This window comes from Muntiacus reevesi, chromosome 18 (genome assembly GCF_963930625.1).
Source record: "Muntiacus reevesi chromosome 18, mMunRee1.1, whole genome shotgun sequence".
NCBI classification, from domain to species: domain Eukaryota; kingdom Metazoa; phylum Chordata; class Mammalia; order Artiodactyla; family Cervidae; genus Muntiacus; species Muntiacus reevesi.
The window spans coordinates 8,383,801-8,397,059 of NC_089266.1; the positions used below are offsets into that span (position 1 = coordinate 8,383,801).

The 13,259-nt window shown below is 55.0% G+C and overlaps 1 protein-coding gene across 3 annotated transcripts in view; it reads left to right on the forward strand.

Moving 5' to 3' along the window:
- The first annotated feature begins 1,743 nt into the window (after window positions 1–1,743).
- The window catches only part of SEPTIN9 (septin 9), a 177,138-nt gene continuing 165,622 nt past the window's right edge, over window positions 1,744–13,259 (forward strand). For 2 of the 3 annotated variants that reach the window (XR_010659765.1, XM_065911007.1), the window contains exon 1: window positions 1,744–1,861. Coding sequence is in view for 2 of the 3 variants with exons in the window: in XM_065911007.1 (XP_065767079.1) it covers window positions 1,843–1,861 (19 nt within the window). In the remaining variant the exon portion in view is untranslated. The remainder of the gene's footprint in view (window positions 1,862–13,259) is intronic. The other variant, XM_065911011.1, reaches the window with a different exon arrangement.

Genomic DNA, 13,259 nt, shown 5'->3' on the forward strand with positions numbered 1-13,259 from the left:
CTAGCATGAAGGGGCCAACTGCACTCAGAGAACACCCAAGGGTCCTCCATGACTCCAGGATCTATCTGCTCAGAGGATGCATTTGCACCAGACCACCTGTGACTTGAGCTAAGCAAAGTGACCAACCCCTAATGTGCCCATTAGACAGATTCTTGATAGGCAGTTGGGCCGTGGGAAGGTCAGGCGGTACGGGGGTGCAATCATCATGTCTACTGGCCAGAATCAGGACAGAACTCAGTCTTCTGCCTTGGCTGGAGTGAAATTTGCAGGAGCCTGTGCAAGTGGCCTTTGGGGGAGCGTGTGTGGCTATCCCAGAAACCAAGGACAGATATTAACAATTCATCTCCAGTTTCCAGGCCTGTGGCTTCTCCCCTCCCTTGCCTCTTCCCCAGGTCCCCAGATAAGGAGCCAGAGGTTGACCCAGGTGGAGTCCAGCGTCCACTCTGGTCCAAACAGTCTAGCCAGAGGGTGGGGGACGGGTCTCATGGCCTGACCTGCAGGCCTGTGGCTGGACAGATTTCTTAAGAAAGGGAGCAAGTGGAACAATCTGGTGGAATCAAGTGTGCCTCAATTCTTACTTAGGCAGGTTTTCTACTTTCTAGCAGGCAACGGAAATGCTTTTGGACTTTTGAGGAGAGGGAAAAGGAAAGAGGGTGTTTTAGTGATGTTAATTCTACCTCCGTTTTCCGTACAGGCTTTGGATTGAGAGCTTGGGGGCGCTTCCGGAATCGCTTCCTCTGCTCCCTTTTTCATCCCTGGAGCGCGCGGGCCCTTGCGTATCTGTCTCCGCAGGTTCTGGGAGGCCGCGCCCTTCCCTCTTCCAGGAACACCTCGGCCGCCTGGCACATTCCTGCTCATTCTTTAAAACCTTGTTTTGGAGTTACCTCAGTAAAACTCTGACAACGCCCGCTAGGCAAAATTCATCACTTTCCCCTCTGTATTAAAACAACAAATCATTTTCTTATGGAAAACTTCTTTAGGGATACAAAAGCAGAGAGAATTCTGTACAATTTTTGATCAGGAACTCACATTTCTCCTCACTGCATATAAAGACGCGTGCCCTCTTATTTGCGCTCCAACATCGAGGCCCTGACCGCTCACAGTACCTGGTGCCGGGAAGGTGTTCGATATTTCTCAGATGGAACAGAATTTATCATCTGGTCCAACGTACCCATTGTACAGATGAGGTAACTGAGGCCCCAGTTCATCAAGCAGTCAAGGCAGTCTGCCCTCTGGATTATCAGGAAAGTAGCGGGGCACATACGGTAGGGACCTCGCCTGCCCGGTCCTGCCCGGTCCACTTAGCCGGCCGGCGGACTCCGATCCTCCCCGGGCTGTGCGGAAGGACCACCACCCGGCCCCAGGCCGCTCCCTGCGCCCCTCCTCCCGCTGCCACCTGGCGAGGCCCCGCCTCGCCCAGACTCTGGACTGGAAAAGTGCCGGCGACGCCCCGGAAGGAACCGTTCGAGCCCGGGGGGGTGTGGCTGCTGGGGACGGTCGCCACCTTGGCGACCCCCACCCTCGGACAGCTTGCACTGGGGCCGCAGTGCAGGGGCCGCCCCCGGGCCGAACCGGGGCGCGCTCAGGACCCGGCGCGGGGCTGGCGTTCCAGGCCGGGGGTCGGGATGCGCGGCGCGCGGGGCTCCGCCAGGTGTGAGTGCGCGCGGCGGGGCTCGGCGCACACCTCCGCGGGGCGGGCCGGGCCGGGCCGGGGCGGGGCCGGGCCCGACCCCTCCTCCCGGCCCTCACCCCTCCCACTCCCGGCCCGGGATTAGCGACCTGGGAGCCCGAGCCCCGCGGCCTCCCCGCCACACTGCTGGGAGCGGCGGCCGCGACGGCACCATGAAGAAGTCTTACACAGGTGGGCGCCGCGCCCGGAGCCGGGGGGAGGTCGGGGTCCCGGGGCAAGCTTTGAGGTGTGGGGCGTCCCACCGGCCAGCTGACGCAGCTGCGCCCCGAATCGGGGTCGCTGACCAGACGCTGGGCGCACCCCCGCCACACTTTTCTCCTCTGCTTCTACGTCGCCGCTCCAGGGTCTCGGCCACTGGTGCCCTGGGGAGTCCGGGTGCTCGAACTCTCTGACCCCCAAGACTGTTGGGCCCCGATTCTGACCTTGGCGGAGAGTCTCCTGCCCCCGTCTGTCGGCCACTACTCGCTCAGGTGTCCGGAGGGGGCCACCGTGGGAGCCGCTGCCCTGGGCTGGCCGTCCCTCCTGTTCACCCTCCTTCCGCCTTGTACCTTCTCCGGAATCGCTGACTTGACAGGGGCCGAGAGTCCGGGCGTTCTGGGTCCCCCTCCGTGCCTATGTGTGCGTGGGAGGGGGCTGTGTAGAGAATTTCCTTGGGGTCAGCTTCTGAGTCTGGTGGTCCAGGTCTTAGCATCCTTTCTTCAGGTGAATTCCTGTTATTCCTCTAGCCAGTGGAGCACCAGAAATTCCCAAATGGCACCATCCAGCTACACCTGAAGCCCATTGGGGTTCACTTTTAGGGTGTCAGGATGCCTTTTGGTTTGCTGGCATCCCAGCTTCACTAGCAGGCTTGACAGGTGAAGGGGCCTGGCCAGTTCCCACCATGCACTCAGGATCCTTTATAAGCATTTTCCCCTTGGGTCCTCTGAAGTTCCATTTTGAGGATGGGTAAACTGAGGTCACAAGCCTTGAGAGTCTGGTTAAGGGGAATCTAGATCTGTTCTTTTTTCCCTTCCTTTTTTTAATTTGTGATTTTCCCCAAAGGATCCAGGCCAGATCCTTTGTCTTCCTCAGTGGTCAAGTTATGAACGGCATCTCTTCTGCTAACCCTGCAAAATTTCTCCTCATGTTCTTCCCCTTAATCTACTTGGACATGAAGTTTTCTGCCAAGGACTCATGAATTAATTTTTCTTGATAAGAAGATAGAGTCGTGGTATTTAGTTGGAGCTGAAGAAGTCTTTTGGGCCATCCCTCTGCCTTTGGGACATTTTCCCAGTCTTCTCCTGCTTTCCATTTTTTCAGAAACAAAACAAGTAATAAAGAATAACTCGTCTCAAAGAGAATTACTCAGAACTTCCCCTAAAATGGCCTTCTGGGTCAGTGGCTTCGAATTTCAACTTTCACCCCCTGTTGGAAACAGCATGGCCCTCACCCATCCTGAACACAGCTCCCTCTCAGGAGTGTGGGGGCGTTGATGTAATGGTGGGGAAGAGGGGGCTTCCAGGTGGCATAGGCGAGGGTTTGGCGCTCGGCCTCTCTCCCCAGCGGGTTCCAAATACTTGAGATGGTTGTGGGCATCGCCCTTTCCCTGAGTTCGGCAGCCTGGTGTGGCCCAGGGACACCAGTTGGCTCTTGCCCTTGGCTCTTCACACTTTGCCTTCTGCTGATCAATCTGGCCACCAGAGTCCCCCCAGTGAGCTGGCCTTTTCCTGGGGGGACTTTGAGACCCTCCTACACAGATGCCAGAGGGCCTCTGAGGCAGGCTGGATGTGTCTTCTCCACGCTTGCTCCCTCCTGCCTTGGCAAATGAAAAAAAAAGAGGAAGGTTTCAGAGTGGTGTTCACAGGTGGGTAGGAACCAGCTCTTGTAGAGGCGGCCTCCCTGTCTCCGGTGTTTGCCTGAAGGGGCAGGGCCCCGGAGGACGGGCCTGGGAGAGCTTGGACCTCTTCCAGCTTCTCCTCCTGGCGATGGTCCAAGGCAAGCTGGGTCACTCTGTTGCCATTGTGTGGGGTTGGGCTGGAGGGGGCTGGCCCAGGGGCGGGGTGGCCGCTTGGTCCCCTTCTGATGGGGGTCCAGTTCTGACTCCCATGTAGCATCAGTGCCCTGAAATTAGGGAAAGCATCAAACTGAAGGATTCCCAGCGTCAAAAAATTCAAGGACAGCCAACCAGGAGTGCTTTTATTTTTCACCTGGATTGAGTGGGATTATTCCTTTGGGACCTATTTGTGGGCTCAGAAATAAATCAAGAGACTTCCCTGGTGGTCCCGTGGCTAAGACTCTGTGCTCCCAGAGCAGGGGGCATGCCTGGGTTTGATCCCTGGTTGGGGAACTAGATCCTGCATGCTGCAACTAAGACCCATCGAAGCCAAGTGAATAATAAATGTTGTTTAGACGCTAAAATAGAAAGAAAGAAAGAAGTCAAATATGTTGTCAGTAGAGCTGGCTTGAGCATTCACGAGTCTCTGAAAAGGGAGGAATTTTAAAAGTGTTTGAGGGGACCCTGAGTGCCTTAGATAAACACTCCCGGGACACACATTATGCGCTGAGCCTGTAGAGCCAGGGCCTCGAGGGTACAAAGATGATGGAAAGACGTGGTCTTTGTTTGCAAGCAAGCTGCGTTCTCAGGGAGGCAGGATGCCGGGTGTTAACCTGGCTAGTTAACACCCTGTGCCCGCCCCACCCCTCAGCAGTACAGTCTCCAAACACTACTGGTTTGCCCTGGGTAGGGGAGGTTTCTGGGGAAGCCGAGATTGAAATGGGCCTTGAGGAATGAGCAGCTTTGAGAAGGTGGAGAATAAAGAGGGTCCTTCTCGGTGGGGAACAGAATGAGTGCCCACTGAAGCTGCAGGATGTCAGGGGGGTGCGTGGGAACAGCTCTGTGTCTGGCAGTTCCAGTTCTGCTCCAGGCACTTCCTGGATGCACCTCACTCGACGTTCCGTCCAGGCAGAGCTGCGGGCAGTGTGGCCCAGTGGCTCACAGCAGGGGCTCCCGGAATTAAATCGTAGGCTGGCACCTCCTCCATCTCATCGTGTGTCTCGTTTGCCTCATCTGGTAGACAGGGGCAGTGCTGACTTGTTGTAACGATGAAATGAGCTCATGCGTGAAAGGCTTGAATGCCTGCGCCATCCGTAGCTTGCTTCACTGTCCTCATCACCCACAGGAAGCACACACAAGGAGGCTGGGTGTCACCAGCTTTGCCAGGATGCCCGAGGGGGCTGCTGGCACCCTCCCTGGGCCTCTGTTGGTTTGGAGGCCAGGACTGTGGCCCAGGCGTCTCCCTCAGCCCCTGGGCGTCAGAGCGGGCTGCTGTCTGAACCTCTCCAGTGTGCTGAATTGGGGACGTCTGGTTGCATACTGGGCCACTGTGCCTTTCAGTGGCCCCGGATCCCCTGGGAGTTCTCAGTGCTGAGGGTGCTTAGCTGAGGTCCACAAGCCACAGAAATGGGAAATAAAATCCAGCCGGGGGGATCATTTGGAGATACTTGGTGACTTTCAGATCTCCGAAGCGGTACCTGGCCTACCAAAGGTCGAACACTTGCTACTCAGAGCCCTGGGCAGGGCGGGAGGCTGCAGTTAGAGAGATTAGCCCGGCAAGCAGCCTTCCCCACGCCCAGCGCCCCGGGAGCTGTGTTCTGGGAAGCGGAGAGGAGAGGAGCAAGTCCTGGAGCGGGAGCCGGGGGTGAGGGCGAGGAGGGCGGGGCAGGGAGGGGGGAAGGCCAGTTCCTTCCCCGTCTCTCCCTGCCCCTCCGCCTGCCTCTGGCTGCCACACCTCTGCCTCCTCAGGTCCCAGCCTGCTCTGCTGCAGGAACCTGGGCAGAGAGAAAGAGCCACCTCCAGCGGTCTGTTTGTGTTTCCCTTGGACTGGTGCCGAGGGTCCCAGACCTTTACGGACCCAGAGGCCCTCCCAGTCCTTGGGGAGCTGCTGGAGCCTGATCCTGCAGCCCGTTCCCTCCCCAGCCTATTGGCAGTTATCTGCCCACCCCTCCGCTCACCTCTCCCCATGACCCACAGTCACTTGCCTGTCCTGAGGGGTTCCACACACGGAGTGCCACGCACCTGGCAATGCACCTGAGTTTGAGGCCACCCAGCCCCTGGGTGAGCCCGGGTGCAGAAGGGACACAAGCTGCCCCCTCACGGGCAGCGGTCTGGAATGTACATCCAGGTGGAAGGACGGGCCGGCCACGTGCCTGGCGCTCCCGTGTGTGTCAGCAGAGGGCATCTCACCAGGGACCCCGACAGCTGGAAAAGGCACCCCCCACCATCCTCCGCCCAGCTTCTTGGGCCAGCGTCCCTGCCCATCCCAGGCCCCACAGGGATGGGACCTGGGGGTGGGACCTTGTTTCTGCACGCACCGCTGTTTGTCCATGAGCTGGAGCAGCGTTGCGTGGGCTCTGCAGTTTGCTTAAGATGTACTTGATAAGAAGAGTTCAGCACACAGCAGCACTGGGCCCGGCCCCCGGGGCCTTGAGCACCAGTTCCTGGGCGGATCCCACTGGTGGCCTTTCGGGGGGAGGGGGGCTGGAGAGAGAGGCCCAGGCCTTGGGGGGGCAGAAGGAGGGGGCAGGTGGGGGGATAAGTGGTGGGTGGGGAGGGAGGTGACATGCTGGATTCCCTACAGGAGCCATTGCTTTGTTTTTTATAATTTTTTTTTTTTGGACTATGCTCGGTCTTCCGTATGGCATGCGGGCTTTCTCTAGTTGTGGCTTGCAGGCTTAGTTGCTCTGCGGCATGCGGGATCTTAGCTCCCCCACCATGGCTCAGACCCGCATACGCTGCATTGCAAGGTGAATTCTTAACCACTAGATCACCGGGGAAGTCCCTGGAGCTGTAACTTTGGAACACCCCAGCCACAGGCACCGCCAGGGGATTTATGGGGGATCTGTGGGTATGAGTGGCCGGGGATGCCCCCTGGGGACCCAACGAGGTGCATACAAGGTTACAGCCCCCACAGTGCTCCAGTGGAGACCTTGGCCAGTGAGTCCCCGTGGCAGCTACAAGAGATTGCCTATCCAGACGCACTGGTGGAAGGGAGTCTGTCCTGCTGGTCACAGGGCTCTGGGACCGGGGGTCCTGAGGTCAGGCCTGGGGCCATCGGGCCCTGAGTTTGACAGGACTGAAGGATCCCTGAGGCCGGTGGCTGGTCAGCCTGCCCGTTCCCTGTTGGGCAGCTGTAACTGGGCCCAGAAACTCTGTTGAGAGGCAGAGTACCCATGGTTTTGCTGGAGCATCTGGTTGAGCTGGGGGTATCCATTTTGCAAGTTCCTGGCCTGTTTCGAGCCTCCCTGTAGGTTCAGTTATTCTTCCTAGAAGAGTGTGCCGGGCATCGCTGAGGGCTGGCTCCTTCCTGCAGGCTGGTGGCTTTCTGCACCGCTCTGGAAGGGCGTCCTGGCCTCAGGTCTCCTGGGTTGAGTGTGGCCTTCTGCTCCCAGCCCAGTTTCTCCCTGCCTTATCTCCCTGTCCCCACCCTGGGGCCGGGTCCATTTGCAGCCCACGTGAACGGGGCAGGGGGGTGGTGGGCATTGAGGTGCTACCTGGGGGAGGGGGAGGCGGCTCCAGGCGTCCTGCTGTCAGTGGCCTCTTGGAAACCTTGCAACAACCGAGCTTTGTTCCGGGCCTAATCTGACCTGGTTCTGCAAAGCGTGACTGCTGGCAGCCTGCAAGCCTCTGGGATAGGAAGGGGGAGAGGAAGATGATCCCAGTGCACGGGGCAGCCGGCTGCCCGCCCTCTCTGAACGGAACTCGGGTCCTGGTCATCCTCTGAGAAATGCAGGCTTTGTGAAGGGGGAGAGGAACCCTGGATGGCTGCTCTGGCCTGTGTGTGTGGCCCCCAGCTTCCCAAGGGCCCCTGGAAGTGCTGGGTGGGGCGAGAAGGGCCAGATCACCCCCTCCCCAGGAAGTAGTGCCCTCCCCGGCCCAGGGTTTCAGAGGCCAGACCGAGGCAGGAGGGATCCCCATGAGAGATGGGGGTTGCCTTGCCTTCTTTCTGGTTCGTGGGGAGGCCTTGCTCCCCCCAGAACTCTTAAAGGGTAGGTGTACCGTGAAGCCTGGGCTGTGACTGGGCCCTGCTCGGCCTCTCAAGGCTGTACCTGGGAACCAGGGGCTGGCTGCGTCCACCGTAGACCTCCCTGAGAGTGTGCCTGGGTCCCTTGTCCCGGCTGCGCCAGGCGTGTTGGGGCAGACTGGCTGGGGATCACTGCCGCAAGCATGGTTACCAGGAGGGGCTGGGCAGACCTGGGCAGAGGCGAACTGGCAGGCCGCCTCGGGCTTGTCCTGCGGATCAATCTGATCCACGTCCTGGGGCTTTCACAGTCCTCCCCTGGACTGTGCCTCTTGTTTCCACCAGGATCGGGGCTCAGCCAGAGAATAAGGCTCCTGTAACCCAAAGCCACTTGCAAGTGGGTTAAACGCAACCCCTGTCATCTTCCAGCCAAAGGACTGTGGTAATCAACTCGGAAGGATAAGGGGGAGTGGTGGTTTGCAAACCTCACTAATGAACAAGTGACTTGGACTCTAGATGCAGGACCCAGGCGCAGGTGTTGGGTTTTTGTGCAGAGGTTACTCAGGGTCGACGTCGTGGGGACAACGCCAGGTGGTGGAATGACATCGTGGGGGCCAAAGCGGGGGAGGTAGACTTCCGGTCCATGCAGGGGCCCCGAGGGGTGGTGACCGAACTCTGAGCCGTGGGGAGCCGATCTTCCTGGGGGCAGTGTTTTCCTGGTCCCTGGGGACTGACGCTCTAGCTGCCAAGCCCATGCCTTTACTTTTCTTCTCTCTCTCTTGCCCTTTTCTCTGTATTTGGTTGTTCGTTTTGTTCATTGTGGTGATGCTTAGTCACTCATTCGTGTCCAACTCTTTGCGACCCCATTGTCTGTAGCCTGCCAGGCTCCTCTGTCCACAGGATTTTCCAGGCAAGAACACTGGAGTGGGTTGCTATTTCCTACTCCGGGGGAATCTTCCCGACCCAGGGATGGAACCCACATCTCTGGCATCTCTTGCATTGGCAGGCGGATTCTTTACCACTGAGCCACCTGGGAAGCCCCGGGTAATCTTGTTCGTTACTTGTTACCAAACAATGTGAACAGGAAATTAAAAGGACAGATTCTCCAATCGCATCGCTTACAACATTGATTTCTGTGTTCCCTTTGGACTTGTTTCCACACGCACAGTCGTATTGTTTGATTAGCAAAGAGATGTAATGTTTTTTTCGGAGAGTTGCATATTCTCTGTACAGATAATTTTTAATTCTGTTCTTTTCACATTAAAATCAGATCCCATGCATGGATTCCCTAATTACAGTTTGAGTGGCTCGTCAGAGTGGATGTTGCTGAATTTACTTAGCCATCCTCTCACCAGAGTGCCTAAACGGTCTACGGATGCTGGCGCTCTTCCTTGGTGACGGGTGTCCGTGATCCTGAACCGAGAATGCCGTGCTGAGCTGGAGATGTGAACAGTAGCCGTGCTTATAGCGGTGAGATGTGGACTGGCTGGATACTGGAAATTTTTGGAGGCAATTAATTTAATAAAATACTGCCCAAGATGATTCCCTTTTCCAGCATTCCTGGGATGGCTCCAGAAACCAAACAAGTGTTCTTTTCTTTATACAATTGTCTTTATTTATTTTTGGCTGTGCTGGATTTTCGTTGCTGCACGGACTTTTCTCTGGTTGTGGGGAGCGGGGGCTGCTCTCTAGTTGTGGTGTGCAGGCTTCTCATTGTGGCGGCTTCTCTTGCTGCGAAGCACAGGCTCTAGGGCGCTGGGGCTTCAGTGGTTGGGGCATGTGGGCTCAGTAGTTGCAATTCCCCAGCTCTGAGAGCACAGGCTCAGTAATTGTGGATAGGCTTAGTTGCTCTGAGGCGTGTGGGATCTTCCCAGTTCAAGGATTGAGCCTGCACTGGCGGGTGAATTCTTTACCATTGAGCTGCCAGAGAAGTCCCAAACAAGTATTCTTAACCCAGCAGTTTATTAAGAAGTTTAATGAATAGAAAATGCCATTTGCCCCAATTATCAGCCTGCTTATAGCCACTGAGAAGTCCCAGGGTTCTTGTCCTTTAAAAGACCTGCCCTTTTGCCTACCATCTGCGATTCCTCTCTCTGGCTGGCATTGATGCCAACTGCTCCCCACCCCCTGCCTCTCCTCTCCCTCTCTTCTTTGGCCCCTAGAGGATGCAGGAGGGGGTTTCCCTGCTTCCTTGGGCCAGCCTGAATGCCCTAGTCTTAGAGATGGGCCGCCTTCCTGGAGATCATTCACTCTGCTGCCAGGTTACTTGGGCCGCGGTTTCTTCTGGAACCTTCAGGCTCCCCAGGCCAGGCCACAGTGCTGTCTGTCCGGCCGACCCTCCGTGGCTGTTCTTTTATTCTCTCACCTCCCGTCTCCCCTCCCAGGGCCTCTGCCCCTCAGTCCCCGATCGCACCTCCCTATGTGTATCCTTGGGTTTAATCTCACGAGCATTGACAGGTTGAGTGAGACACGCCCGCCTCTTTGGTGACCTGCTGCCCAGTAAGCAGGACTCAAAGAATGAGTCAGCCTTCCTCATATTCTGGGGTGTCCCCTTGCTGCTCCTTTTGTTGTTGTCATTTGTTTCTGATCTCTAACCATCCTCCACCTTATCCACAATTTCCCCTTTGGTCCATTGGCCTTACTTTGTCAGTCTGCTCATCTTTCTCACATGAACAGTTTGCTCATGGCCTGTGAGCCAGGGTCTAACCGGGAAACAAAAATCACTCCAGGATTTAGAACAGAAGGACGTACATGTACAGAAGATGGAGAAGCTATATAGGGCACAGAGAGGCAGCCAGGTTTGTGTGTGGGGTTTACACAGCTCTTTAACGATGCGCATGGAATTATTTATTTAGAATGAGAAAAGAAATTTGAGATTATAACTTTTAAACAGTGGACAAATTTCAGAAGCATCCCCCCAATTCAGAAAGCTAGCATTTTTTTTAAAATCAGTCAACTACTTGTCCTGTCTCCAGAGTAATTTATTTCCCTACATTTTTTAGCTGAATACTGCTTGATCACTTCTTTATATGATGACTGTGCAATATGGTTTTTTATTGAGAGAATAGAAAGTTAATTCATCTCTTACTTAATCAAAATTTAGGAACTTCCCTGGTTGGGGGGAGCAGTCCAGGAACTAAGACTCTGCCCTGCCAATACAGGGGACACAGGTTTCATCCCTGGTTGGGGAACTAAGATCCTGCATACTGTGCAGCGTGACCAAATAATTTTTTTTTTATTTAGTTTTTACTTTTGGTAGTTGGGATGTGTGAAAAAGGGTACCTTAACTCAGAGCTTGCGGCACCTGCTGCAATTTTTCATCCTATAAACACAAGAATTCTGATAAATTCCATCTTGATGTGATTCCCATCCAGAAAGAAAGAGACAAGTACGGGGCATTTGTAACTGTCTGTGGTGTGCATGCGTGCTCAGTTGCTCAGTTGTCTCCGACTGTTTACGACCCCGTGAACTGTAGCCCGCCAGCCTCCTCTGTCCATGGGGTTTCCCAGGCAAGATACTAGAGTGGGTTGCCATGCCCTCCTCCAGGGGATCTTCCCGACCCAGGGATCAAACCTCAGTCTCATGTCTCCCGCATTGGCAGGTGGGTTCTTCCCACTTGGGAAGCCCCGACTTTATGTGATACATTATTGCATTTTTTTTTTTTTTTTTAACCAGAGATACTTTCTGTTTTGAGATGAAGAGAATTGGATTCTCTGCCTCCAACGTTTTATCTGGTGACTGGAAAAACTTCCCATAGACCAGCCCCTGGCTAGGTCTTCCTTGGTGGCTCTGTCGGTAGGAATCCGCCTGCAATGCAGGAGACCAGGGTTCAATCCCTGGATCGGAAAGATCCCCTAGAGAAGGAAATGGCAGCCCACTCCAGTATTCTTGTCTGGGAAATCCCAAGGACGGGGGAGCCTGGCGAACGATAGTCCATGAAGTCACAAGAGTCACCAGCAGCCTCTGGCTCCATATGCTTCAAGTCTTGCTCTCCCACACTGCCCACGTTTTTCTGGCACCAGGCACTGCAGGACGCATTCATATCTTCTTTCCATTTACTTTATGATTACTTTTTAACTTTTAATTTCGTATTGGGCTATAGCCGATTAACAATGTTGTAACAGTTTTAGATGAACAGCGAAGGGACTCAGCCATATACCTGTATCCATTCTTCCCAAACTCCCCTCCCATCCAGACTGCCACATAACATTGAGGAGAGTTCTGTGTGTTATACAGTAGGTCCCTGCTGGTTATCCATTTTAAATACAGCAGACACATTCCTATCTTATTCCTTCAGATTTTGCACACTAGACAGATTTGGGAAAGTAAGTAGAAGGAGTATTCCTAGCCTTAACATGGGGGTGATGAGCAGTCACTTAAGTATTCATGGAAATAACTGTAAACCTTGTAAATAAAGCCCTCTGAAAATCCAAACTATTCTCCCAGTTCAACTTTTCATTAGCAGGAGCCCCCAAAGGCCAGACTCCCCTCCACTGGTACTGTGCCCAGGAGAAAGGATGGTGGGCAGGAACTCAGAGGAGAAGGAGAAAGCAATCATAACCGATTGGGGTTAAAATTTATTCCATCTTGCAAATTTTGCATAAACCCTTGACTGGGTGAACGAATTTCTATGGCCCTTGTCAACTACCTTGAAATGGGACATACCTGAACTTAAGGACCTTGGTGTTTGATGTTTCTTAGCTTCTTGGAGACAATCAGAGATCAGTGGGGGAGAAGCCATTACTCCGGTCCACCCCTATCGGAGGATCAGAGGGAGGAACGCGTGTTATCAGAGTCCAGGGATCAGGGTAACCTGATGGACGGCTGGACGAAGGGGAACCTGCCCAGCCGGAGCTTCAGCTGCAGAGTAGACAAGATCTGCCGTTGGAGAAACCTTCCGAGGCTGAGAGCCGGGGAACTGGCTCTCCCTGGCTGGCTCCCTCCAGTCTCCTCCTATAGGTGGAATCCAGCCGAAAGGCTGTGGACCTGGGGACCTGGAGACCTCAGCCAGCAGAGGTCAATCCTCTGCCACCAAAGAGAGCCTGGGCAGGGAGAGGGATGGGGGGTACATTTCTGCTTTAAATTATCTGTTGTGAAGCTGAAATTCAGACTTAGCTGTCATGCTTTTTGTTATTTGTTTTGTTTTGGCTGTGCTGCTCAGCTTGCGGGATCTTAGTTCCCGACCGGGGATTGAACCCGTATCCTTGGCAGTGAAAGCATGGAGTCCTAACTACTGGACCACCAAGGAATTCCCAAGTATCATGCATTTTGGATGGCAGGGTCTTTTATGTGAATGGGACCCAGAGTGCAGACGCCCAAGGGCCCCGTGCGTTCTTGATCAGCAGTGATGTCAGGCGATGCGCCTGGCCTCTAGTGGTGATGAGGCAGGGTCCTCCACGTGCCAGAGCTGCAGGCAGTTCCTCGGCCTGTGGTATCGGTGTTGCCTCCCCGCTGGGCCGGGAGCGCCACTAAGAGAGTGGCCAGCTCACTGTTGGTCACCACTGTGTCCCCATCTCCTTACGCAGAGCCCGGTGCAGAGGAGATGCTCACTAATAATTTCATGAGTCTACATT